At 42.9% G+C, this 25,726-nt stretch overlaps 1 protein-coding gene across 7 annotated transcripts in view; it reads left to right on the top strand.

Annotated features, from left to right (window-relative positions):
- Piezo2 (piezo type mechanosensitive ion channel component 2) overlaps window positions 1-25,726 on the top strand; it is a 380,980-nt gene that overhangs the window by 212,923 nt on the left and 142,331 nt on the right. For all 7 annotated transcript variants that reach the window (XR_013046146.1, XM_076555357.1, XM_016003707.3 and 4 more), the window contains exon 5: window positions 17,535-17,697. Coding sequence is in view for 6 of the 7 variants with exons in the window: in XM_076555357.1 (XP_076411472.1) it covers window positions 17,535-17,697 (163 nt within the window). In the remaining variant the exon portion in view is untranslated. The remainder of the gene's footprint in view (window positions 1-17,534; window positions 17,698-25,726) is intronic.

Here is a 25,726-nt window from a genome sequence, read left to right as displayed (position 1 = left end):
ATCCCTGTCTGCTTTGTTGGTGGAACACCTTGTATTCCATCTGCCTTGATGAGCCAAGTTAACTGATGAGAGATACAGGAAATAAATCAGTTTCTTATGATACTGTAGCTCAGTCCAGGAAGGCCATGCTGTTCCTTTTACCTTACAGTGTGATTCAGACCTACTTTGAGGGTTTCCAAAAGGTCCATGTGTTGGAGGCTTGGGTCTCCAGGTTGGCTATATTAGTAGGTGGTAATAGGTGCTACCTTCAAGAAGGACTGAGGTACTTCTGGTGACAGCAGATTATAATACAGTCAGAGTTTATCCCCATGTGCCTGCCCCTCTAGCTCTCTGAAGGGCTTTTTCCATGTACTCCTTCAGCCTACACATATCTCTGTCATCGCCATCTGCCATGATGTTGTCTTCCACCACTAGGCACTTGACGGAGGACAAGCCAGCAGAGCCACTCATGTGTGGGCTTTGAAGCCCTAAAACTAAACACACTTTCTCTTTATAAGGTAGCCTGTCCCCTGTGTCTTCTTATGGTTGTAGAAAGCTGACTGATGCTCTCATTCTCAGCCATGTTTCCAGCCCTACTTTGTGATTCTAAGACACTCCAGTCATTCATGCCCATCCACTTCCGGTCAGAAGTCTCTTAAATGTTTCTCTCCTGTTTTCCAACACTGCCTGTCTGCCTCTAGGATCCAACAATGTTTGATGTTTATAGTGATGTGTGTACCATATAGTCCATCCTTGCCTTTGGGTCTTAGCATTATCCCAAGCTTCCTGGGAAAAATTCCCCTTGTCACCTCACAGCCCTTTGTTCAGGCCACAGGATAGGGAAATAAGGGACATCAAATAGATGCTTGATAAACAGGTAACATTTTAAATAATTATTAGGGTCATTGACACAGACCCTGGCTTTTGTGGAATTTGCCCTTCTCAATACATTTTAGTTACTATCAGCTTTGCCTTTGGAGAAGGAGTAAGTCCTTTGAGAATTTCAGGCCAAATTTAAAAGGTTTTTATCCTCCAACTTTACAACTTAGTAACTGGGTGATGGAATTTAACATCACTTCTTCAGTTGATGTTATGCACAGTATTTAGAAATAACAGAAATGCAGGCCCTAAGGATGATGGTCTCATGGCATGTTCTTCCATGCTTAGACCTGAGAATTGAGAGATATTCACTGAGAAAAATAAAGATTTGTACTTTCAAAGTGACTTGTTTTCTGAAATTTCAAACTGGGGTCCTAAGTCAGTGCACTACAATGTATAAAATGAAACAATCATCTATATCAAGGTGGGTATTTCTTTGTCTTGCCTCTCTGAGGAGCCTCCAGAAAGGAAAAACACGAACCTCAAATTTCCTCGTTGCTTTAATCATGTCTACACAATCAGGAGGGGTGGCCTCAACTAGAACTTAGCCGTATAGTTTATAAGCCAACAATAATTTTCACACAGGGGTATGCAAGTACAGATATTTTTGTTAAATAGTTCATCCTGTCAGCTATCTTTCAATAAAAATGAAAATCTCTGTTGTAATAAAAGCACTTGTTGGAGTAACTGTCTTAACCTAATGCTGGGGATGCTGTGAATGTGTTGCTCTAATTGATTGATAAACAAAACGCTGATTGGCCAGCAGGAAGTATAGGCTAGGTGGGACAAGCAGAGAAGAGAATGCTGGGAGGTGGAAGGCTGAATCAGGAGACGCCAGCCTGCCGTCCAGGGAGCAACATGTAAAGGCAACAGGTAAAGCCATGAAACACGTGGCGACATGTAGATTAAAGAAATGGGTTAATTTAAGATATAAGAACTAGATACCAAGAAGCCTGCCATGGACATTCAGTTTATAAGTAATATAAGAATCTATATGTGTTTAATTGGGTCTGAGCGGCTGCAGGAGCCAGGTGGACACATGAATACACCAGCTACAGCCTAACTTCATGATGTTTTTATTTGTGAGTTCATTACAATAAATGTTGGCCTTCTGGAAGAAGGGCCTCTAAATTCTTTCACACGGTGAGTATATAAACATTCCTGAAAAGTTTAGTAACCTATTTTAAAATTAAAAAAGTTGTCAAAGTAAGGGGCTAGAGCAGGGGGTTAGGCCAATGGTTCAATGGGTTAGAGGACTTCTTTGCCAGCGTGGGGGACCTATAAAAGGCCCCAGCAGGCAGGTACAGCATGGAGGGTGGGTGGGGATGAGGTAAGGAAAGCGAAACCTGAGAGCTCAACCATCCAGCATCCTAACTGAAGCATTGAGCTTGGGATTTAGTGGGAGACTCTGTTCAGGAAATGGGTGAGGGGGGGGGGAGGGAGGGAGGGAGGGAGGGAAGGAGGGTAAAAGGGAGAGGGAGAGAATATTCTGCTTTGTTTCGTGTATATGTGTCCATCTCTGAATGTGTGTGGACGGGTGTGGTATGAGTGTGTTTGTGTGTTGAACGTGTGTGAATATGGGTGTGATGTGTGAGTGTGGTGTGTGTATGTTGAATGTGTGTGAATGTGTGTAATGTGAGTGTGTTTGCATGCTCGTGTGTGTGTGTGTGTGTGTGTGTGTGTGTGTGTGTGTGTGTGTATGTGTGTGTGTGTGTAAAATCAATGCAGGTGATTTACACTTTTCAACTGTTGAGTTTTACCTAGAGCTTTAGTTTCCAGCTGTTGAAATAATCAACTTGACCTTCACTCGTCCCAGCAGTGGTATCACTTAATAGGCATCTTGGAAAATGATCTGTTTTTCTTTAGGAAAGAAAAATATAATCCTTAATTAAAACTTTTGTTTCAAACCATGACTGAAAGAAAGCATTTCCTGGTTTATAAGCCTTATCTTCATCAAACTGGGTCATTGTAGCTCAGGGTCCTGGAGGCAATAAATGGCAGTGGTGAGAACCAAAGCAGGGTTCCGGGTGTTTCCATTGGCACCGTGATCTGGCCTGGATATACCCCCGTGGTGGTTTAGGTTTCACTAGGAGTGTGAACAGACAAGCTGTAGAACATATCCCTGAGGGAGTTCAAGTCTGGGTGTTAGCAGCGTGCTGGAAAACATGAGATGGCAAGCCATGCTGTGTGATGCAGGCTAGAACTGAAGCGTGGGATCTATGAAAGGCAGTGCTTGAGAGAGCTCTGTTAATACGTGCATATCTACAAGCTTGGTGTTTGTGTTTGTATTGATCTGCATTCTATGCATATTCTGAAATCAGTTCCTTCATAGCTTTCATCAACATGAACAAGTTTTTCTTTGCCTCCATCAGTGACACACCTTGGCTGGGGACAAAGACATTTTGCTCAGATAAATGGCAGCTTCTAGGAAGCAGATTTAATAGGAACTATCAGTTTTCCTTTAGGATCATGGGAAATGCTCCACCCCTCAGACACATACTCACACTTTCATATAAACCTTCCTAAATGTACACAGACTACCTAACCAACAATTACATCATCAGATCTGTGGCTGTGCGGCTTCCTGGCATAGGTAGTGGGTAGAGGAGACAGAGAGACCTTCCCTGATTACTAAATACCGTGTTTCCTTCCTGTCTTCTCTGCTGTCCACCGCGGCTCCTGCTCTCTCGGTGGTTAGAAGACCCAAGGAAACTTCAGCAGGCAGGAGTCCCAGAGTGTGGGATTGGCATACTTCCTACCCACCGTGGCCATCACTCCTGTTCTACGTTGCTTATCATTCTTGGGGGAGAACACTCTCCTATGTCTGCAGGACTCCAGCTCATGGGCCCTTCTTTCTACACACCTGCTCTTATTATTACCACATAAGACCAGGCCCTTCTTCCCTGGAAACATCATGTAGCCTTTCCTTGCTCAAGAGGGAATGTTCCTCATCCCATTATTTTTAGAGAGGAAAAGTGAAATGCTGCTGTATGTGGGTCCTTTACTTGCCTGTGGAATTAATTCCAAGTCTCCATGTGCAGAGTCAAGCCTGGCTCCAGGGAGAGACCTGATTTGGGCAGTGAGGCAATGGAGACAGGACGGAAACAGACAGAAAGCAGGGATCCCATGATTTTTGTTTGGCTCCCACCACCCAGCTCAGCCTGTTTATTGTTTAGAGTGAACAGAGACAGGGGTTGTTGCACATAGCTGAATCACAGAGGCAGGGTTATTACTTACCCACCAGTAAACAAAGGGCTTATGGAGTCCAGATGGACATGGGGACAGATTGAGCTAATCTGAGTAGGCACACAGTCTTTGTAGGGGATCAGGCTGTAGACACCCAGGAGGGAGGAAGCTATGGCAACATTTCTGCATATACGGTCAACATCCATATATGGACCAGAAGGGAAGGTTTTGCCATTTCCCCCTGAACTTCACTTCTGAGGAGAAGGCTTTTTTATCTTTCTATCCTTCTGGGACTCTGGGGCCCTTGACATGGTTAACTTGTGTCAACATACACGTTCACTTGGGACTTCATTCACTTAGGGCTTCCTCTGCTTTCTCCAGCTAGTCTAATTTTAATTCAAGGCCTTCTGTTCAACTTCTCCAGTAAATTCTTCTCCCTTTATCACTTCCTGCTCTTACTCTATCCCTTCTCATCCCAGTTTCTGCCTCCAGCACCCAGCCTCCATGGCATACTGTAATATAATCCTTGTATCAGCTCATCCTTGAAGCCTTTAAGAAACAACTCTGGTTGTGTGTGTGTGTGTGTGTGTGTGTGTGTGTGTGTGTGTGTGTGTGAGATTTTTATCAAAACTGATTTTACTTTATAATACTTCTTTTAAATAAACTTGTTACCTCCCCCATATGTGCTTTGTGAAATATCATAATACAAAGGGCATGCAAAACAACCTATAAACTAGACCGTTATGGAATTTTTTTTTAGTACTCAGAAGTATGTGTAGAGTTTGGATAAATCTCAGGAAGCATCATCTATACCAGTTATAATCTTTAAAGATGGAAGATTTGAGCTAGGTAGTGGTGATACACACCTTCAATTTCAGCACTTAGGAGGCAGGGTCAGGTCGACCTCTGTGAGTTTGAGCCCAGCCTGGTCTACAAAGCGAGATCCAGGACAGCCAGGGCTGTTACACAGAGAAATTCTGTCTCAAAACCAAACCAAAACAACAACAACAAAAAGAAGATAGAGGATTTCACTGATTGACCATTTGGTTAAGGAATTATGCCGGTCTAGCAAAGTGTGGGTAGTAAATTCTTTTCCAAGGTCTGTGACCCCACTTTCCCCCCAAAACAGGCTAGGTTTCCAGTACCAGGCATAATTTCCCTCCTACTTACTGAGCTTTAAATCCAGTTAGATAGCTATTGGTTGCCACCAACATGTGAGTACCACTATTACACCTTTATGCATTGTCTTGCCATGCTGGTACTTGCCGTGGTTTGTAGATGTTGCTGCTGAGTAGGACTGTTCACTTGCTTCCCTCTCTAGACATTCTGCATAGTAGTTTCTGGAACCTGGAAGCTAGATCACAGGAAAGAGACTTTCAGATCAGATCCAGCTCAGATCATCCAAGTTCTGCGTCCTATGTGTGTGGTGTCTTTGGCAATAAGAACTTACCCTCAATTCTTGAGAGGCAACCAAGAGCTTTATCTATAATCTATATTGTTTTGGCAGTCACTTGAAATGCCTGACCAGTCATTTAAAAGGAGGTTTCCTGTGTGCCTTCTTCTGTTTTTTTTTTTTTTGTTGTTGTTAATCTATAGTTCTTGTGGGGAGCATTGTTAGTGCAAGTGGCTTAGCTTCCTTCAAGATATGTGTGTTTGTGTGTATATATACATATATAAACATATACACATGTGTACTATGTATAATTTTAGATAAATATAAAATAACATTCTTTGAGGCTTTATCAAACAGCCTTGGTGTTATTTGTTCCTTGTTCCTCCTTTGTTGTGGAATATTAATTTATGGAGTGTTACATTCATTTATGCTGTAGAACATTTGTTTGGTGATGCAAAGATGTGTTGCATTCTTTTATGTTATATTCGTTTAACTCTGTGAAGCTGTGTTACTTTGCCTGCCTAAAACACCTGATTGGTCTAATAAAGAGCTGAACGACCACTAGCTAGGCAGGAGAAAGGATAGATGGTGCTGGCAGGCAGAGAGAATAAATAGAAGGAAAAAACAGAAGAAAAGGGAGACAGAGAAAGGATGCCAGAGCCAGCTACCCAGCCACACATCTAGCCATTGAGAAAGAGTGAAAGTAAGATATACAGAAGTAAGAAAGGTAAAAAGCCGAGAGGCAAAATGTGGAAGAAGAGATACAGGATAATTTAATTTAGAAAAGCTAGCTATAAATAAGCTAAGCTAAATCTGGGCAATTATAAGTAATAATAAGTCTCTGTGTATTTATTTGGGAGCTGAGTGGCGGGCACCCAAAGAGCAAACAGTGAAAAAAATCCAACTACACTCCTCCTTCAGTATCATGTCCCTCTTCCTCTCCAGTTGGAGGCCCCTCTCCATTATTCCATTTCCCACTTCACATCAACTGTATCCAGCTGTCTCCATCCAACCCCCAACCTTGGTCCCCTTATACTCTGATGATTTCTGTGGTTGGTCCATCTTGCATATTCACATCTAAGGATTTGGAGTTAAAAACTGATGATGCGCCGGGCGGTGGTGGCGCACGCCTTTAATCCCAGCACTTGGGAGGCAGAGCCAGGTGGATCTCTGTGAGTTCGAGGCCAGCCTGGGCTACCAAGTGAGTCCCAGGAAAGGCGCAAAGCTACACAGGGAAACCCTGTCTCGGAAAAAACCAAAAAAAAAAAAAAAAAAAAAAACTGATGATGCAAGAGACCATGCAACATTTGTCTTTCTGGGCCTGGGTTACCTCACTCAATATAATATTTTCCAGGTCCACCCATTTACTTACAAATTTCATGACTTATTGATTGCTTGATCAGTTTGGGTGGTGCTGGGATTTGAATCAGGTTTTATACATGCTAGCCAACTGCCCTACCGTCAAGCTGCACCCACAGTCTATGGAGGATTTTAAGGCCAAGTAATCATCTTTAATGAAAATAAATGAATATTTAAATTATTTTCTTGCATAAAGAGTTGTTCCCATTTTAGGGGCATCATGTAAAAGGATTATAATCTGTTGGTAACAGGCTATGTTTCCCTGTAAACTTCTTAGTATAATTCTAGGAGTTATACATTTTCCTTTTCAAAATATTACTAGAGTTACTAGAATCTAACAAGCCATCAATCGTATTCTAGCAGCAAAGGTTTTGGCATCTGTAGTTGAAGGAGGAGGTAGTGATATTTAGTATTTTTAAATTTTTACATAAGAATCTTAGCATTCAATGAATCTCCCCATATTCAAAGTGCTTCAGATCACACATGTTTAATACTTCAACATTTTAAAAAATTGAAATATTTTAATATACATAATGAAATAGTTTGAAGATTGCACCCAATCTTAACCTGAAATCCATTCATGTTCCATATACATTTACCCTGTAGGTAACTTTGTAGGATTTTTATATATATATAATTTCATGCATGAAGCAAACTTTTACTTTTTCACTTAGATCTCTGTTGACCCAAAAAGTTGTAGAATCTTGAACACTTTGGATTTGGGGTTTTTCAGACTGATGATCCTCATCATTGGGGAGCAACAGAACAAAATCTAAGTGTAGCCTGCTCCCTTCAGGACATGCACCCAGCACAGTAGAGCCCTAAGCCAGATCTCCCATCTGCTGTGTGAGTAGTGAGAGGCCTGGGAGAGCAGCGTTCAGGGAGCAGATGGGAAACACCAATAGGTACACACGCCAGTGGCACAGAGAAGGTAAGCATTGAGCTGAGATACAGCCGAGCCTCACACAGCTGCAAAGGGCTTGTGTCAGATGAACATATTGATCTGCTTGCCATAAAGGGAGAAAAGATTGTTTTCACTGGGGCCATCGTGAGAAACACTTGGGTTTGAAATCCTCTGCACTCTGTTCTGACCAGTTAAATTTATCTACTTAGAACTCCACAAAGATAATCGAATTCCACATGGGGTAGAAGGCAATTGCAATGAATTTACAAACATTTTTGCATTGGAACACTAATGGACACAGACCACAATGCAAGGAGAATGAGAAAACCTTGGCCCTTGGAGATGTGAAATTGAGAGCTCAGGGTTTGCCCCAGGCTGCTGGATGGTCGTCAGCACTTTCATAAAACAGGTGTTTAACTTCTTGAAGAAAAATGTTGGTAGGCAGTGTTAATGCCTACCAACATTTGGCTCATTCACTCTTTCTGGGACATACAGTTAGAGCGTCTATTGCTTTTGACCGGGAGGGATGTTGGCATGTTTTTTTAGTTATCCATTTATGGCAGGAGTGGGGGGAGGAGAATACAAATAGCAAAACCAATTCCATTTGTTACCTAGAAGTTAGGGGAGAAGTCTCCAGGACAGTGGAGTCTACTCATTCCCAGTGAAAGAGTGGTGAGATCTAGTCTTCCTCTGCATGAGGCAGGCATTGTCACAATCTGTCCCATAGCCATGCTGCTGTGCTGCTCTGCCTGCTCCTGAGTGGCACCAAGCAGCAGTGTCTCCTGCTACCCTGTCCTAGTTAGAATCTCTGATACAGTCGCTGAGTGGGACCTCAAGGTCACTGACTTGCTCCGTCCATCAAGCCAGAAGGAACCTGTAGCCCATGGTCCATAAACACACCTCAGGGACCCATGTTTCTGAGCCAAGAAAAGCCATCTGAGGTATCTGAGGGAAGAAGCAACCATGCAGAAGCAGTAGTTCAAATCCTGTCTCTTAGGGAATCCAGAGAAATCCACTGTACTATTAGGGGCATGTAAGAGGACAGGGCAGGGTACCCACCATTGAGCTGAAATCACTAAGGGCCATGACAACAAAGCAGAGTTGGGTGGGAATCAAGGGACAGAACTCAGGAAGTGGTTTGCATCTCGGTGAACTGGGAAGGTTCCTATTTTCACTGGGGAAGAGATGAATATGCAGGGGCTGCAAGAGTGAATCACAAGATGAGCGTGACTTGACCTGTGTGAGGAAGAATGTGGCTGGGAAATGTGGCCCAGCTGAAGCAGTTATTACCATCTTCGAAATATATGGGATTCAAAGATAAAGGCACATAAATGGCAATAGCCATGGCTCATTCTAGGGGTGCTTATCTTTTATTAATTTATGAAAATAACAAACATTTGTTTAGAAAAAAAGTCTCTCAATACCTTAGCCACAAACCCATAATTCAGTCCTTTTGCCATTGACCTTGAACTGCTAAAGCATAATTTTCCAGAATTCCAAATAAAATGATTCACAAAAGCAGTAGTTCCCACTGCCTCCAGCTTTGTTAATTTTATCCTTGGCATAAACTTTGTGAGTAGGGAAATCCCCGGGGAGAGAGCCAGCAGCAGCTTCTGCTGAGATGTTGGGGAAGGCTCCCGGGCCGCTGGGCTTTCTTTCTTTGTGACAAGTGACTTTTCGACTGTGGCCATAAAGCTATTCCTATGCTTTCTAAAATTTCAATGTTATTTTCAACAGGTTCACATCACAGCTTAGGTCTGTCTAAGAGCTCCCATTTCTACCGAGGCCTTGTTAGGTTTGGACGGTTAGTGTTCATTCACTTTTCAGTTCCACCTTGTCTCGATCCTCTTCCTTCTTATCCCTTCTGTGTGACTTTCTCCTGCCCTCCAAAGCCACTCATCAGAGTTGGGTTTTGGTGGCTTTGCTGTTTTGCTCTGCTCCTCTGTGAGCAGAAGAATGGACTTTGACCTTTATATTCCTTCACAAACTCGTGTTTCGAGGCTTCCCTGGGAGCTCAGGAGGATCTGCACAGATTCCCTGGAAATGACAATGTTTCCTGAAAGTGTGCATGTTTGTGGCAGGGGAGATCTCTGACCCCAAACAACTAGGAGCCAATGTTGTTTTCATCTTCCAGAGTCTAAACCCTAGTGTTTTTTTTTTATTAAGGCATATTTAAACACAGAACAATCTGGTTAAAAGTATTCTTGTGATGATTAACTTAACTCAGCCCCACATGCACAACAAATCACACCCAAATCTCTTCCAGAAGCAAAGTAAGCTAAATATAGAGCAGGCATGATTTACAATGAAACTCTGTAAAGTACATGTGACACCTTCCATAAAGATAGGTCCTATAGATTGACTGAGGAAAATAAATTTACGAGAAGTGTCTGGAAGAGGGTCAGGCACTGGAAAATCTCCGGCTGCCCGCTTGCACAAAGTCATCAGGCTAGAAAGCATGTCCACTCCAGCCTTCTGGGTGGAAAACAGGCTCTTCATTCCTTCTCTTGAAGGACAAGCCTTTGTCTTCACATTCCATTCCAGGTTCCCCTAGTACCTGTCTGTGAGCACAAAGGCCTCCATGTCTCCTACATCTCCCTGCTTCTTGGTTTTTAAAGAGAAAATTGTAGCTCTAATTGTTCATTTGTAGCACTTTGTTCATTTTGTGGAAGGAGATGATCATAACCTGGCCCTGATATAAAAACACCTGGCTCTATTCATTGACTAGTTTCTAGGTCTTTCCATTGAATATATACATTTGGCTGTGTCTCCTTTAGGGCAAAAATGCTTGCTTTGGGGCTGCAGAAGAAGCCTTATCCTTTAAAGTGAAAAAATTTAAAGAAAACATGGCTAAAGATAGCTTAGTATGTGGAGATTTAGGTGGGTGTATATAACTTTTTTTTTTTTTTTTTTTTTTTTTTTTTTTTTTTTTTTGGTTTTTCAAGACAGGGTTTCTCTGTGTAGCTTTGCACCTTTCCTGGAGCTCACTTGGTAGCCCAGGCTGGCCTCGAACTCACAGAGATCCGCCTGCCTCCGCCTCCCGAGTGCTGGGATTAAAGGCGTGCGCCACCAACGCCCGGCTGTATATAACTTTTTTATTTTTGAAATTTGTAATTTAATTGTTTGATCTTGTCATTTCACAAAAGCTTGACCTTGTGGATTGTAGAGGATTCCAGTAATGTGATTAATATTCCATAAATTGCAAGCTTCCTTAAAGTGTTTGCTGGTATAAACAGGACCATTATCGGTTCTTAGTTGTAATAGAAATCTAAAAAAGAAGACAAGCATAATACCTGTTTGCCAAATGGCATTAGATTTTAACCCTCATGGATTAATCCCCATTAAAGGAAATCTTTAGGATAATGATTATCTATAGATCATGAGTAACATGCTAATGCTATTTGCCAGTTGTTATCAGTGTGAAACAAATAATCAACCTGTATTTTCCTTAACAACACAATGATTTCTGTATTGTCCAGTGCCGCCCTTTTCTTACCTTGATAATTAAAACATCAAGGAGTTTTCCAGTCATAGGCTACTGTTTTATTCCTTTTCTGGTATCAATTATATTTTTACAGCTTATTACTCATTAGTTATAATTAACTTAGGTGCAGATTTTGATATCCTTCACCTGCAAGTTCAAAATTCAAATGAAAACTAGGAGATTTGTCCTTATTTTTGATGGCAAATCAGACCTGAACCAAAGTCACCTGCCAGTTTAGGGGAGACTGTTTCAGTCAGTATGGATGTCTTCTCCATGTGCTTGAGAGAGAAAACAATATCCTGATGTCTACCTCCCATGCTACATCATACTCATAACACATGCCTTTGGAGATTTGAGAAGTATGCCTCATGAAATACATTTAGTTCTTAGAAATTTGAACATGGATGTTGTATTATCTTCATGTCTTCCCTCCAGGGCCTTCCTCCTATTAGGAATGTTTCCCCAGAGAATGGCTTTCAAACTTACTTTTTTTTACTATGACTACTCCAAGAAGTACACTCTGTGTCTTGCTCTAAAACAACACATGTTTAGTTTGAATGTTTTCAAAAATACGTAATCATAAAGACCCGAATTGGATCTCCAGTAACCTTGTGGAAGCTGGGTGCAACAATACACATCTGTCACCACAGTGGTGATGGTGTGGTGGCTGAGACGAGTGGATCCTGAGGGCCTGTTTACCAGGGATGTAACTAAATAGCAAGCACTAGGTTAATTAAATGAGAGACTCTCTCAAAAAATAAAGTGGACATGATATAGGAAACATTTGATGTTGCCCTCTGAGCACCTGCACAAACACTGCAGTATATTATGTACACACACACACACACACACACACACACACACACACACACGCGTGTGCACATACATGCATGCACACACACATGCACACACACTCTTGAACACACACGTGCACACACATGCACACACACACACACGCGCACACACACTCATGCACACACACACATGCGCACACACATACATGCATGCACACACACACACACACACCCTTCCTGTACCTTTTAAGCATTCCTCTCAGGCTCCCCTGGTCTGGAAAAGCAAGTGTCTTCCTCCCCACAGTCAGTGCAGGGCCTGCCACAAATCTCGTAATGTGGCAGACATTCGCACACATTTGTTGAGTTAATTCAGCAGGAATCGGGTTCATTTGGAGGTCTTGTGTTCCAAAGTTCATGCTGATGGTTTTATTCATTGTTATATTGGAGTCACACACAAAGACTCTTAGTTTTTCTGGCCCAGGGTTTATGAGGAGAATAAATGCCCACCCCTGCTGCTGCTCCCCCTACACACCCACTGTGTGTCTCAGCAAAATTAATTTCACCTTTTCCAAGCTGGTCAATGCACCAGTCTAAGCAAAGGAGGATATCTGAGATGCCAATGTGTTTATTACTAGTGTGTTTGAACGAATGAGATTTCTTATTTTTAATTTCTTTTTCAGTATTTTTTTGTTTTCCGTGTATGGATGTTGGGCCCTGCATGTATGTCTGTGCGCCTTGTGCATGTCTGGTGCCCACAGAGGCCAGAAGAAAGAAGCAGATCTCCTGGAACTGAAGTTGCAGGAGGTTGTGAGCCACCATGTGGGGGCTGGGAAACGAACCCAGGTCCTTGGGAAGGGCAGCCAGTGTTCTTGACACAGTACCATCTCTCCAACCCTAAGACTGACATTTCTGATTACCATCAGCATTGCCCTTACAAGCCTCCCTCCAATGGGCCTGGCATCTTCACCGGTTAGACAATCACTGATAAAATGTGACAGTTTTATCAGTCACCGATAAAAGGTGTCAAAGAACCTCCAGGGAGCAGACAGTTCCGAGAAGCTGCAAGGGTAGCTGGAGGATACAGATATGGGCGGCGGGGGTGGGGTGGGGGTGTGGGGGGGTGGGGGGGTGGGGGGTGTCCTGAGATAGGGTCTAGGGCCCTAGAGGGGGCTCTGAGTTGGTGATGCTGGCCCCAGGGCATGGATCAGGATGTTACTGAGACAGACATAAGGTAAAGGGAGTGTGTGAGTTTGAGTCTGTCAGTAGCAGTGATGTGCTGTTAAATGTGCGCTGCTGGTCACACCTGGAAACAGTACAGTGATCAGCAGTCCCTATGATGAGCTGCCCTCACAGGGTTCCTGGGAAGCTGGCAGTGGTCTAGGAGAATGTTCTCAGGGGCCATTGAGAGGGCAAGCTCCAGCATAGTCCAGAAGAGCAGCACTCACACAAGCAAGGCAACAGCCATGCTCTGAGCCCTACATCTGCCTCTCCCCTGGGGAACCAGCTCCTTTGAGCCGAGGCTTCCTAAATGACCTGTGACAATCCCGCAGCACACGGGTGTAAGAGTGAAGTGTCCTCACAGTGGAACTGTGACAGAGCTGAGAGGATTGAAATGTTTAAGTAGCCTTGTAGCTTTATAGGGTACAAATCCAGGAACTAATTGGGGGATTTCGACACAAACTACCCCCTGTAACAATTAGAACCCTGAGCTTGACTGTGGGAGAAGAGGGCTTAGTTTCAATTTCACAGCAACAAAGCCATCCTTGCTTTTTAAAAATGAATCATTAATTACAGAAGCCCTTGACATGAATACTGAAAGAAATTGTAAATCTAATTTAAGAATTTCCCCATTCAGATCAAATACATTATTCTGCTACATGTGAGTTGGCTATCTGTGGGGAGATGAATATTAAATTAAAAAACAGAATTGTGTGTGTGTGTGTGTGTGTGTGTGTGTGTGTGTGTGTGTGTGTGTGTAGGAGCAGGAATCAGGTTTGTAAGTTTTTCTAATCATATCTGCAGTCACTTTATTGCGCTCTGATGTCACTGAAAGCCACTCAGTGGTGGCACATACCATACAGATTCCTATTTAAGGTAAACAATGGGACACTAACAATTCATAGTATGTGAGCTTCAGAAACCACCAGAAAACTCTGTGAAAGCATTTTGCTAGCTCTCATTTGTTTAATGGCTGGCCATGTGGTATTTTAATTGTGTTACCACAATTCCCTTGCAGTTGACCTTTCTGCTAGGCCTGTACAAGAGGATTTGCTCCCCTGAGAAGAGTTGTGTGGAATGGAATTGATCTTTGTGGGTTTTTTTTTTTCTATGTCGGGGATGGAACCCAGGGCGTGGCACAGTGTTCAGTAAGTCCTCACAGCTCCACCCTGGTCACCCCGACCATCTCTGTAGGGTGCCCTTCCCTGGATGCTGGGACGCCACTTCTCTTTTGTCTGTTCTGTTCCTGTCTATATTTCCTTTCTTCTTCCTTGTGGGTTTTCATAGTCAAAGCACATTTTAGAGTTAGGAAGACCATAAAAAGTCATTTTATGAGGTAAGAAAATAAAGCCTATGAGCACTACCTGTGCTTTCTCTCTGGGTGTGGACAGGAGAGTGGAATCTGATGCGAGAGTCAGTCAGTCAGTCAGATCAAATGCCATCGTGCTCAGTGTAAGTTGATCATTGACCTTCCAAGTCAAAGTAGCCAACTGAATGTCTTCCAGATGTGGTCTACACAGGGAGTTCTCAGGAGCAGAAATAGCACAGTATGTTAAAGACATGCCTGAAGAAAAACTTGGATGAGGGTCTCACTATGTAGTCCTAATAGCCCTACATATTATTATGTAGGATCAGGCTGGCCACAAATTTGCAGATCCCACTGTATCTGCCTCCAGAGTGTTTGGATTGAAGGCATGTGCCACCACACACAGCCTGAAGATAGGCTTTTCTGTCAACCACAGTTTATAACAGGCTTAAGACCTTAAAATACTCACTTGTCATTCATTCTAGCCTGTTTGTCGTGAATGTGTAAACACTTGGCATTTTGTACACCTGCTATACCTTTTTTGACCACCATTTTATTTGTGAGACATATTCAGATTCATAGATGTAGACATTTGCATTCACTGATGGTTTTATAGTACATTTTCTGAACATGCCATAATTTAATTTGCCCTACTGTTTATGAAGATTAGTCTCAATTGACAGCTTTTTAAAATTCCTTTCTCAGAGGTATAATTCTCTATGAAGAAATGAGATCACTGTGACCCTAAAAATATTGGAAAGGAAATACTTTGCTATTTAAGATGGTGAACTAAATAGTCATTTTCATATGTAAAATGTATCATTGGCGTGTATTCTGGAAAAAGCATGATTTTAGGCTAACATTTTCTTTGTATATGTACATTCATCTCACTGACTTATGCGAACAGGATGTCTGTAAACATGTGTGGGTTATATGTGGATACCACATAGTTTTACATAGGAGACTGGAATTCACGGATTCCAATATCCACAAACATCCAATCGAACATGGAAGAGTCTCCTGTGCCTATCAAGGGATGGATATTTGAATCACATATACCATTATGCAATATGCAAATCCATCAGCCTACCTTTTGCTTCATGTTTCTTTTGTTTCATGTTTTATCTCTTGTTAATGTCTTCAAAGACCTAATTTGCCTTTGAAACTTCCACTTTTTTATTTAAGTTTTTTTTTTCATTTTACATACCAACCACAGTTCCTCCTCCCTCCCCTTCTCCCTCTCCCCACCCCCATCCATCCCCATCCAGTTCTCATAGGGAGTAAGGCCTCCCTTGAGTAGTCAACACAGGCTGGCACACCAAGTTGAGGCAGGACCAAGCCCCTCCTCTCTGCATCAAGGCTGAGCAAGGCATCCTCCCACTATGGGGAATGGGCTCTAAAAATCCAGTTCATGTACCTGGGATAAGTCCTGGTCTCACTACCAGGGGCCCCACAAACAGGTCAAGCCACACAACTGTCAAGAGAAGTTAGGTAAAGAGGAGAACCCTAAGAGGGACACACATGGATCACCCCAGGAAGGAGAAATGGTTAAGATCTACTGGGTAAACTGGGAGGGGGCAAAGGGGAGGGGAGGGGGGGTGAGAACATGAGGGATCAAGATGGCCAAGTTGGGGGAAACTTCCACTTTTAATGACTCCACCGAACATCACACTTGCTCCATTGACAGTGTCTCAGCTTCTCTGTGTGTAACTCTCTGGCTCTCCTCTTGGAGATCTAGTTATCTCTTTAGTTCTCCTTACATACTTTCTCCCTTAACAGTGGGGTGGTCAGAGCACTGTAGGATGTGTTCCTAGTCTAGTGTTGTATCATGCCTGCATAGTGATGGGAGTATGCTGCTCTTATTCTCCATTCCCCTGGAAGGCTAGCCTGGCCTGTGGCATGTGCTAAACAGCGTGGCCAGTTTGTCAGCGGCTGTTGACCTCAATTGTTTCACAGAACAGTGCAGGATTTTGTAGACACATTTTAGCTGAAGCATCTGCTGGCCAGCTGAGCCAGCATCTCAGTATGCCACTTTCTAGTCCTGTATTCACTGCCCTTGGACATGTGCCAAGGTCATAGCATCTGGATGGCCCTCCTGGACTGACTCTTCCTCCTCTTCCAACTGAAGCCCCTTCTCCTCATCTCTACAGCCTATCCATTTCAGAATCTCAGTTATGGCCACACATGCTGTGTAAGCCTGAGGATTATTAAATACCAGTTAATATTGCTATCTCAAAATATAAGACTTCGGTGAAAAGGAGTTTTATATTTTACAAAACCAAATCCACAATTATTTGATACATATGTGTCCATGTTTATTTTTCTAAAGTCACGACCTAGTATCTCATTTCACTGAAATGTGATAAGGAAGTCAAGTGGTGTAATGTCTTTGGCACAGAAAAGGAGTAGGGGATTGTGGGAATTTGCAAAGCAGCTGTCTCTTGTCAGGCTTGGGCTTGACCCTAAATCTCCTCCTTCTCTGTTGAACATCATTTCTCTGTGATTAAAAAAAGAAAATAAACACACTAGATCAACCTTTCTTGGAGCAATGTGGAAGACAAAAATCGGTTAAGCCCAAAAATAATTACAAGATTTTGGATTAAGAAGATTCTTGGGGTGTTTCTTCTATTTTCCCCCTAGCTTTGACTTGTATTTACATTACACTGTCTTCTTCTAGCAGTTATTGCATATTGGTTTTAAGTGGCTTCATCCTGATAACTAACGAAGGCATCATGGCTCACAGGTGTAATATCAGTCTGGTTTATTTGCATGCTTGGAGGGGTCCATTTGGGTTGCCTGAACCACCAAAGCTCCTCTGTTCTTTGTAGCTCTAAAACCCTCAGGAAGCTTTAGGGTCCGCCCACACTTCAGTAGATTTGAGAAGACTCTCAAGTCAGTGTAGAGCTTTCTGGTGACCATTAGGCAGATATGAGCATCTCTGATTTTTAAATCCCTAAGAAGACTGAAGTATGCAGTAAGGTGTTTAAGTGTACAGATTCGAGCTAACTCCCTCCGTCTGCTTCCTTCCATAGCTTGAAGGGAGCTGATGCTGGCAATGGCATCAGGGTGTTTGTGCCGGACATTGGGATGTTCATTGCCAGCCTGACCATCTGGCTGGTCTGCAGAAACATTGTTAAGAAGCCAGACACGGACGAAGTAGCCCAGTTTAATCCTGACTGTGAAAATGAAGAACTGGTAAGTGTGACCGTTGGCGTCTTTCTTCTTCGGGCCCCAGGACCTCCCCTCTGAGACTGTGTGGAGTCCATGTGCAGAAAGCTGTGAGGCTCCCTGTGAGGGAGGCCCAAGTGAGCACTGTCGCTGTACAGAGCAGCCTGTGGGTGTACACTCACCCCCACACCTTGGTGATGAGGACATAGGTGATGGGCATGTGAGTGCCGTCTTTCCTCAGGGCCTCACAGTGGAGTTAGGAGCAGCCTGCTTGAGCGTTCCTCACCTCAGCTGACCATCTGGCCTCACGGTGCCTTAGTGCTGTATCAGATGGCCAAGCCTGAAAGGTTGTCCCCAGCATTACAGCCCACTTGCTCCACAGCTCACTATTACAGAATGTTTTGAGAAGCAGCACACAGAAACTTTTGAAGACAAATGGTGCTAATTACCCCACCCTCTGAACTTTCCAGCCCATGTGGCTTCACCCTGAGGTGTGGCTGTGTAACTGTGTACTTTTCCCTCCAACTTTTTGTGTTAGCCCAGAGTATTTGAGTCCAGCAATTTAATAGTGCTCCAGAAGGAGCAAAGATTTTAGTAAGAAAAGTAAGGGAATGTTTAAAAGTAATATAACAAATGAAGATGTTTCAGGAGCACCTGTTAGATGAGGAGCATGTTAGAGGTTGTGTCTCGGGTGGATACATGCCACAGGCCCCACCACACTCCCTTCTGACCCACACCAGAGCACAGCCATGTTCTAAAGACTGCATGTTGTCCCAGCAGTGGCACCAATTTAAAGAAGTAGTTGACATTTTTAGAGAAAAAGATAAAACTTCCAAAGAAAAGAGCTACTCGGAAGTACATGATTTGTACACTTGGCACACAGTATATGCCAGGTGGTTTAGTCATAAACTCTGGCAGGAAGTTTTGCACACATTAGGAGCATTCAACATGCATGCATCAGGAATTGCATGCATTAGGAACATTCACCATGCATGCATCAAAGAAGGAGAATCCTCGATTATGGTGAAGTGTTTATCTACTTCACATATAAGCAGAAAATTGCCACAAGTACTATGTCAAAACAAAATACTATGGAGGAAATATAATTCTATAGTGTGAAAATTAGAATTTATATTATGCCTAAAATCTTATGAATTAAAGGCAATCTATATTCTGATATTTTAGGGCAAAAAAGGATACAAAGTATAAAAAGTATTTACAGCAGAGTGGCTGTTAAAGAAACCCAAAACTGGATATAATTTGGAAACATTTTTCTTCCTGTTGATGGTGTGATTTTAAGAGGGAATGTTGATAGAGTATGTTTTTATATTGCACTATTAGTTTAGAATGTTTACAGTTTTGAAAACATTTTGATTAAATAATCATTGGCCAAAAGTGTCCTAGTTAGTGGCAGGAAGACCACTAACTGAAATTTTGCACATAGGATTTTCTTTATTATTATCTGTGAAGACAAGACTGTGCTTTGGTGCTCTCCCACTGTGCGTGCGGCCTAAGGGGTATTTGTTGGATATTGGTCTTTGAGAGCAGACATGGAGGCTAACACACACTGGCTGAGTAATATTGGAGACGATTATTGTCTTTATGAAGTGGGACTAGTAGACTGGAGGTATAGCTCAGTAGACAAGAATGTGCTTACCATTTCTGAGGCCCTGGGCTCAATCAGGAGCACCAAAAAATATGAGTGGTACATTATGTATTTGTTGCAACTATAAAAACAGTAGCACATAGCACAATGTATACGTAATTTGGGGGTGCTTAATAAGTTACTGCTTCCTTTCCCTATTTTGTTTTCTGATTTGAGAATTACAGAAAACTAATATTCAAGGTGCTAAATCAACCAACCCAACTCAGTGGAAAAAAAATCTTTCTGTGACACTAATAACTCAACATGGCTGAGTTTAAAAGTCATTAAAAGAGGACCACGTGCAGCCATCAATGCAGGGGTGGCCTGTAGTTAAGGGTAGGGTACCTCTGATAAAGAAGAGAGAATAAGACAAACACATGTATTAATTCTAAGGTCACACTTCCATCCTGGTCTCACCCCATTTTCACACTTACACCTGTGACAACTCTGTCCTGTTTGAAATTGACTTGAATAGATATACAAGATATATATAGATATATAGATATATATTTAAATCCTTTTATTCAAAGATAACACAGTGGATATCACAAACAGCCCTTAAGAGACTACTACTTGTATCAATTGTTAGGGGGTTCTTTTCTATTTCAGTTGAATTTGTTTAGGACTGTTTCAGATATTAATGCTCATTCTCTCTGCTCATTCCAGCCAAGTGGGTAGGCCAGGGGAAGGGTGGTGAGTGAATTCTGGAGAATTCACTATCAGGGAAATACTTCTGACTTGACAATCTGGAGTCAGTCTGAGAGGAACTGGAACACATAGCCAAAATAAGCAGAGACATTTATTTCACTTCTGAAGGGCCCTGCATACTTCCTGCTACTTCCAAATCTTGGCTTTTGCACTCTAAAATGTTTAGTTCTGACGATGTAAAAGAATAGTGCTTGCTGGTGTTCTTTTTTCCTTATTTTTCTCAGTGGAGAAATGGTGAGATTAATCTCCTGGTGCCTGGGAGAATTCCTTTTCAAACACGGCCCCATTTCCAAGAAGCAATGAGGCCTTTCTTGATCCACTAATGAGGCTGACATTTGCTATTTGGAAGCATTCGCCCATCCAGGGGTTCTCCTAAGAGATTGCTGGGGAAGTGGGGGTGTGGTGTGTTATCTGGGCCTGGCTTAGAGGTCATACTCCTCACATGCAGGAAAGGCACCCTGGGGGGAGGTGTCTGAGGTCTTGTTTGTGTGTTCATTTTTATTTAAAAGCAGATCTGCTAATCAGCATTGGGAGAAAGATTCTCACTCTGGAATCTTAAAAAATAAGAGATGCATCGTGAAAAGCAAATTGTATAGAAAAGCTTATCTGTGCAATGCGACAGCATATGGCATCACTAAAATACACCTACCTGTTTATTTCTGTACTTATAACTATTACTCCATATTTCGTAAGGTTTGAGACCGTGCTTTTAAGCAAATAATATTTCCAAGTAATGCTCTGAGAGAAACTTTTTCAAATAGAAAGTGCAACCATAATTTGGCCTGTGTAAAGAGGCATACTTAATAAATAGAGTGTATAGAGTATAAATGAATATTCCAGTCAGGCGTGTGTGATGGTGCATGCCTATAATGACAGCACTTGGGAGATGGAGGCAGGAGGATCAGGAGGGGTTCAAGGCCAGCCTCAGCTACATGAGACCTTGTCTCAAAAAGGAAGGGAAAAAAAAAACAAAATGGGAGGAGAAAAGGATGGAAGTGGAAGGAAGGGAGGAAGGAAGGAAAGAAGAGGAAGAAAAGAAGGAAGAAAGGGAGGGGAAGGAAGGAAAGAAGGGATAAATTATATCCCAGTAAAAGCCACTGAAAATTTAGGGTGCATCTCTTAGCTCTTGCGATGTATTTTGGAAATACATCCCTAAACTCAAAACTTGCACTTTGCTTTCTAGCACCCGTCATTCCTCAGGCTACCGTGACACTAGAGTTTTGGCAGACAGAATGATCACCTGAGCTATGCCTTCACCAGAAGGCTGTGAAGTTTAGAGCATGCTTTTTTTTTTCCAGAGCAAGAAACAAAGAATAGGAGAAATCAATCATTCTCCTGGCACCTTCTAATTAGACACTTGGCATTTGCTCATTTCTAACCTGAGATTTAATCCAAAGTCACTGGTATTAAATTTCCTAGACCCTGAGTTTTCTAGCAGACATTTGCCACGTGGAGCTGTTCTGAGTGGCAAGAAGTTGGGCAGCTGCCCAGACACCTGCAAACCTCACACCCGGTGACTTATAGTGAGAGAAATGTCCTGTCTGTGGCTGTCCCAGACACACAATGCTGCCGCTCCTGGTGGTACAGCGGGAGACTCTTTTCACAGCTCCTGAAGGACACAATCAGGGATTTGGGGAAATCCCCATCCTCTGAGCCTCAGGGTATGGCATGCTCACAGGGAAGCTTGGGCAGAGTGGTCCAGAGCGTAAGGCCGGGGGAGCCAAGCACCCAAGGCAAGCCTTGGGCCAGAACTAGTTGCACAAACTTGTGTCTTCTCATACTTAGGGCTTTGACTCATGGTAGGATGGACCTAGATGTAAGCAGTCTATCTTGAATGATTGCTTTGCTGGGGATGACGATGAAGATGCTTGTCCCAAAGTCACATTCACCTGCCATACCTTTTACCGTGTGCCAGCATGTTGTATGAATAATATCCAACAAGCATTGGCTTTCGTCTTCTGCTTTGCTTCTCAAGAATTGGTTCTTTCTAATCATGTCCACTGGATGTCTCAGGCAGTGAATCCTCTTTCCTCTCATTACGCTCAGGATCTTATATTCCAATTTTATAAAGTTTTATCTACCTGGTTCATGCACACACACACACACACACACACACACACACACACACACACACGCACGCACGCACGCACACACACTCATAACTACTGAGTATCTCATGGCAGGTTCTCTGCTGCATCCCATGCCACACATAACATGGGGCATGGTAACAAGGTGCTTGGTAGAATAAGGAATGGATAGATGAGTGGATGGATGGATGGAGGCACTGAGGATGAGGAGGGTGTGTGTGTGTGTGTGTATACAGATGAGAACTAAAGGAAATCTGTTGGTTCCAAAGCAAGCCCAGCCCTGCTTGGCCTTGTGACACATTCATAGCTAAGACCAAACGATGTTTACTTGGTTTGCGTTTTAGACCACATGTTGTTCTGTGGGTTCCAAGAAGGAATCATGTATCCTCAAAGTGCTGCTTCTGCCATCATCCCTCAGTGCCCTGGGGTTTGCATTTAGAGCTATCCTTAGCAGATCCCCAGAAGAGGGAATAGGCAAGGTTGTCAGTAATAATACATGACACCAAAGATACACCGAGTGGTCCTCATGGTGTGTGTGTAAGGATTCCCGTCTCTGTACCTAAAGAATGGCTTAGTGTTAGGGTGCTCTAGTAAGTGACATCTTAAAGGAAAATCCCTTTAAAATAAATGGCCAATCTGATTTAGTGCATCTTCATTTCTCTTTCAAATGATGTCATGTCATTCTTAGAGGCCATTGCCCTCTCTAACTTGGTAGTTTAACCTGGAAATCTTTCTCTCCCAGGGTCAGAAATGTTCCAGAGATACTGAGTCTCAGGACCAGAACTATCTGTAGACTCCCACAGATCCACAGTCTGCTACCTGACTGGCCTCTGTCCTGTGCCTCAGTTGTCCTTGTATCTTGAGTAAACTGCCAGAGCTCTTTGGAGAGGGCCGCAAGCAACATCTGCACCCACTTTCCAAATGAGATAGAAGATGTATATTGCTTTTACTAAGTGGGAAAATAATGTTCCCAAAGCAAGGCCAGCAACAGAATAAAAAGATTTGTGTGTCAAGTGCTGACACTGACAGAGACGGACCCAGCATGCATGATGGCACCCCAGCCTCTCTGTCCTTGCCTCTCCTTGCTTTGACAGGAAAGATTATTTGTCCTCTGCGATGAGTCCCAGCACTTTCCCCTCCCATCTCTGGACTCTTCTGTGGGATGAACCCATTTTGTTAAGATAAATTGTTAACTTTAAAAAGTAAATAATGCATAAACAAGGGTGACACTTGGGAAAATGTTCCCTTTGACTCTCAGACCTTTGGACTTAGTCCATGTGACTTTGACAGACATCCATAGAAATGCCTTTGGAAGCGTGCTTTTCACCACAGAGATGAAGGGGTTCAGCTGCAGCTGAAGCTCAGGTTTGGGGTTTAAGATTTCAGTGAAACCCGAGGAAGTACCAGAGACACATTTCTTCAATGTATTTTGCAGAGAATAGAATAAAAAAAAATGTTTACACTGTCAAACATCCTTGCCAGTAGCTCCCTAACAGCCAGGATATGGAGCCAAGATGGCTGTCTAGAATTGCTGTGAGGGGACCTTTGATCGTGCCTGCCAGGAACTTCCAGATTCTAACTCATTGAGTCTGAGGTGGAGCCTGGCAAGCTCTTGGTCTGATGTTCCCCGGATAGGCTTGGGTTTTATGCCCTTAGACAGAGTTATATGGTGTTGAGGGTAAGAAATATGGATGTTCGGGTCCTATCAAAAGTAGTTCTATATCTTTGTCAAAATCTATGGGAAAGGACAGCCTGTGGGATATGCCACCTCAGGTGCAGAAATCAGATGTCCTGGGAGGAGACCGTGTCCACAGCACTGAAAGATACACCCTAACATGTTGCATCTACATCTAAAACCAGGGACTTTTTTTTCAGTAGTACTGTTATACCTTATTTGCAGTTTACATATAATATCTGCAGTTATTTATATGTAAAACAATATGGTGTTTTAATAGATGGATAATTTGTAGAATGATCAAATTATACAATTGAATACATCTATTACTATGACTACATCTTTGTGTTGAGGATACTTCAATTTCTCCTGTATGCGTTTTAAAAAAGTTATTAGTTAATACTATAGACACTCTGGTGTACCGTAGATCACCAAAGCACATTCTTGCTGAACAGAACCTTACACCCTCTGGCCAGGGACTTCCCTACACCTGCCCACCTGGCCAGCACCTATGGCAACTGATATCCTCACTCTCCACTCTGAAGTTTGGCTTCTAGAATCCATAAACAAGTGACATCATGTCACATTGTTCTTTCTGGACTGAACATGTTCCATGGAGCACAATGTCCTAGAAGTCCATCCCTGTTGTCACAGGGGATAAGGACTTCCTGTCAAAATCAACATCTTTTAAAGAGACAGAGTAAAGGACATAAAAGTCTAAATAAGTTTATGTTTGACAAAAATAATAATTCTATGAGAGATTTTATTATACTGGTAAAGGTTAACCTCTCGTTTGAATTCTGAGGTGGCTTAGGAATCACAGGAATTAAATCTTTGTTTTCAATTGCTCCTTGTTTGCTCAAGACAGAGTTCAAGTAGTGTTCCTATGAGGTGCCAGAATTCTCCAGCAAGCAAGGCTGCTTGCTAGTAAGTGTAATTCTCTACTCCTGCCAAAGCCCAGCATGTATAGGTCAGCAGAAGAATCTTCGATGGGGAAAGGGCCTGTCTGTTAATATGCCACCTAAGGTGACTAGTGGCAGATCTGACCCTGGCTGAATGAATAGGACAGTGAGGCTCACAGACACAGACCCACCTGCTATCAGTTTGGCAGGCTTGAAACACATTTTACATCTGAGGGCCTCGGGGAAGCTGGTGTGAAAACACCTAGAGAATCTAGAGCCACAAAGTGCAATGGCATGCTCTTAAACCTCCCACACCGCTTTCCTGTCTCTGAGAGGTCAAGCAAAGGAAGGCATTTGTGTAACCTCACCAAGGCTTGTGAGCAGAGAGTACTGTGATTGAATCAACATCTGTAGCCATTCTCTAATGAAATAATGGGTCCTCTATCATGCAAGTTATGAATGCGTTTCTTCCTGTTACTCAGGAGGTCCCTACCATGTTTTCACTTTTCAAGTATAGTAAGATTTTTGCTACACTTCCTTCCAGGGGCTGGGGTGGTGGCAACGGTGTTGGTGATGGTGGTGGTGGTGATGGGGTGGTGATGATGAGGGACCTGCTCACCTGATGTCAGGAGGGAAACTGCTTTTCTGGGATCGTTAAGGGTGGCATCTTCTTGTAGCTGCACAGGATGGATTCTGCTTGTCGAGTGATGGAGTTAGAGGAAGGGCTAGCATGGGAGCCACACCTGCTGGAGTAGAGAAGAGGTCCCATAGCCTGGAGATAGTATGCCCACAAGGAAAAGCGATAAAGAGAACCTGTGGGTTCTGGTTCCAAAGCTGATCCCTGCATAACATGCTCCTAGGCAAACCATATGGATATGAGTGGAAAGGCAGGCCTAGGTGAGCAGCATCTGAAAGATGAGCCTTCTCTGAATTATTCTGAGGGTATCCTTCAGCTGGGTTCCAATGATCCCAGATTGACCTTCTGAGTTTCTACTTTCACTTTCAACTTGTGCAAGCTGCCTGCTTAGCATCTTGGAGC

Source organism: Peromyscus maniculatus, chromosome 19 (genome assembly GCF_049852395.1).
Source record: "Peromyscus maniculatus bairdii isolate BWxNUB_F1_BW_parent chromosome 19, HU_Pman_BW_mat_3.1, whole genome shotgun sequence".
Lineage (NCBI taxonomy): Eukaryota > Metazoa > Chordata > Mammalia > Rodentia > Cricetidae > Peromyscus > Peromyscus maniculatus.
The sequence above is the reverse complement of the archived record's forward strand: the minus strand, read 5'-3'. Positions and strand labels throughout refer to the sequence as shown.